Here is a 2,795-nt window from a genome sequence, read left to right on the forward strand (position 1 = left end):
AAAAAAAGTTACATTTTACATAATGCAGCCTCTTTAACATTGAGGTGTTTGGGTTCAGGAAGGCAGCTAAACTTAATTTATTTTTGTTTAATCTACATCAAAAACAATGTAAATCACAGTGTTAACTGAACAATCACTTAGATTTATAATATTAGTTCATACTTTTGCACCAGATATATTGTGATATGTGAGTACTTGTAAACACATCAGGAGAAGCTGTCTAGAAAACACCCAAAACCTGAGCAGTTCAGCTCAGCTTGGTGCAGATACTATTCATGTTCATTTTATTCATAAATCATGGAGAATTAGATGCAAATTGCATATGCAATTAACACTAAAGGCAATGCAATACTGCTGTTCAGTATGCGTAATTGGATTTTCAGCATGCAATAAAGTAAGTGTAATCTGATTACTACTGCTTATAGACGCCTTCTGCTTCCTTCTCCACTCACCGCTCAGGCTGCTGGCCTCCACTGTTCCCACAGATGTTCCCAGCGGTGCGTCTTCAGGCACTGTGAAGGCGTAGCGCGACCTCAGGAACACCGCTGGAGCCTCAGCACTTTGGACAACGTTGATAGTGACTTCTGCGGGTCTGGCTGAAGACAAGCCGTCTCCATCCTGCGCTGTTATTAGGAGCTTCATGCTGGCTGCACCCAAGTGTGTCAGAGAAGAGTTCAAGAAGAGCATTCCTACAAAAAAAATTCAGAAATAAATCAGGTAGAGTTTGCTTAGTATTTTCATATAACTAGGATGATGCAAAAATAACAGATTCATCTAGCTGTTTTTTATTTCTTTAATCTAGCTCTCTGAATAATCATCAAAACAACCACTTCATGTTAGAAAATGGCATTTAGAGCATTGTTAAACACAAGTTGATGATGTATTTTCTTTTTTCGCAACTTTTAAATTCTTTGTAGCTGTGCATAGACCTGGTTTTACCCCCGACCACACTGGGATCCAAAGCTTTTAAGCTTTGTGCTCCACCCCTGCTGAGTGGTGACACTTGGAATCATATCATGGGGACTTAGAGCAGCTAACAAGGCGTTTATCCCTGAAAACAACTGACACTCAAACAGGTTACTTAAACACAAGTGAATCTGTGCAACAAATCAAGCTTAGAAGCCATTTTTATAACATTTTATATACAACCCTAAGTTAATAAAGGAGCTTCTTAGAAGAACAAGCTTTATAAGGTGACGTAAGGTGGGAATTCATTTAAAATAATTTATTTTAGATAAATTTGTAAAGTGCTCAACACAATAAAAATGTTAAATAAACCTAAAATGTTGAGCTAAGATGTTGATGTTGGCCCTAAATAAATAGTCAAAAACAAAACTATATGTATTGAAAATGAAGCATAAAGCACAATAAAAGTGTCCAATTTAATTAAAGGTGTTTTTTAAAGCAATAAACAAGATTTAAGTAACAAACATATTGTTCAATAGCGGCTATATGAGAGGATTGGTCCTTGTTGACATTAAAGTTGGCCGGTGGATTGATAATAGAGTAAATCTGAGATAAAAAATAACTTGCTCATTCAAGACTCTGCAGTCAATCATTTTAAAACCGTTTCTGGAATGAACTGGTGAACAGTGTAGTGATGACAGAGGTGGGTGTCAAAACTACAGACAAAACTAATGAAGTATAGTTTTACAGTTTTAAAATATAAATATAGTCCACCTGTGTGTGTATCCAGTGTAAACAAACTGGACATGTCTCCTGGATGAATTTCGTAGGTAACCTGTCCGAACCGGCCGGAGTCCTGGTCCGTAGCGATGACATTGACCACCTCGGTACCAGGAGGTGCGTGGCTGCTGACGCTCACGGTGTATTCCTCAGGACTGAACACTGGAGCGTTGTCATTTAAGTCTTGTATCTCAATGTGAACGTATGTTTGAGCACTCAGGCCTCCCTGAACGAGAAACAAAAAGAATTAGAACTAAGAAAATTTAAGAAAACTTTGACATCATCTCTCAATCATGACCTTGATTCCACTCACTGGATCTTCAGCTTTGATCAAAATGTCATGGACACTCGTCCCGTCGTCCCGATCGATATCCTGAGAGACACACAGCTCTCCTGTGTGAGGATCGATTTGGAAAAGAGGATGACTTTCCTGACTGTCAAATCCATCCGACAGGGAGTAGAGCAGAGCACCAAACTCAGGGCTGTCTGCGTCCGTGGCAACAACCTAAAGCAAAGATAAACACAATTTTCATATATACTCGTGTTAAAATATTATAAAAGGCACATCGGTTCAGACAAATCACATGTTTGATGTTTTTTTGTGATGTTTGTGAAAAACAAACATCTGCTTTGTTTTTCATAAAGCAGATGTTTTTTTTTTTTATTAAAAATGAGGATTTAATAATTTAAAAAAAAATCTGTCCTAAACGATTGTATCAGTCAGGTGATGTTTAAGTACAACAACTTTCACTCCTGGTCTTACCATCACCAACACACAACTCGGCTTTTTGAATAAATGTATGAGGAAAAACATATACGACTCTCACAATGGTAAAAAAAAACAGGTAAAGTAAGTTATTTTTAGAATTAAAATTATATACTTAATTAATCCATTTGACCATAACAAAATCCACCTTGTATTTTTCCATTTTACAAAATGCTACTTAGTTTTGTTTTAATGTGTTCTCATCTAATCATAGTTGTTCTAGTTTGTTTTAACTGCACATTTCTGGAAAGGTGAAGGTCAACATAATAAAAGTGCAAAAAAAAAAAAAAAAAAAATTTTTGGGAGAAAAAAGGAGAAGGAGAGCAACCGAATAGAATTTAAA

The 2,795-nt window shown here is 36.5% G+C and overlaps 1 protein-coding gene across 1 annotated transcript in view; it reads right to left on the bottom strand.

Moving 5' to 3' along the window:
* The window catches only part of dchs2 (dachsous cadherin-related 2), a 41,676-nt gene that overhangs the window by 31,954 nt on the left and 6,927 nt on the right, over positions 1 to 2,795 (bottom strand). The window contains exons 2-4 of the mRNA XM_015042012.1: positions 2,000 to 2,191; positions 1,681 to 1,912; positions 453 to 689 (exon numbers count right to left, since the gene is read on the bottom strand). Of these exons, the coding sequence (XP_014897498.1) occupies positions 453 to 689; positions 1,681 to 1,912; positions 2,000 to 2,191 (661 nt within the window). The remainder of the gene's footprint in view (positions 1 to 452; positions 690 to 1,680; positions 1,913 to 1,999; positions 2,192 to 2,795) is intronic.

The sequence above is a fragment of the Poecilia latipinna genome, unplaced genomic scaffold, assembly GCF_001443285.1.
Source record: "Poecilia latipinna isolate Pla-1442-1.1 unplaced genomic scaffold, P_latipinna-1.0 Scaffold574, whole genome shotgun sequence".
NCBI classification, from domain to species: domain Eukaryota; kingdom Metazoa; phylum Chordata; class Actinopteri; order Cyprinodontiformes; family Poeciliidae; genus Poecilia; species Poecilia latipinna.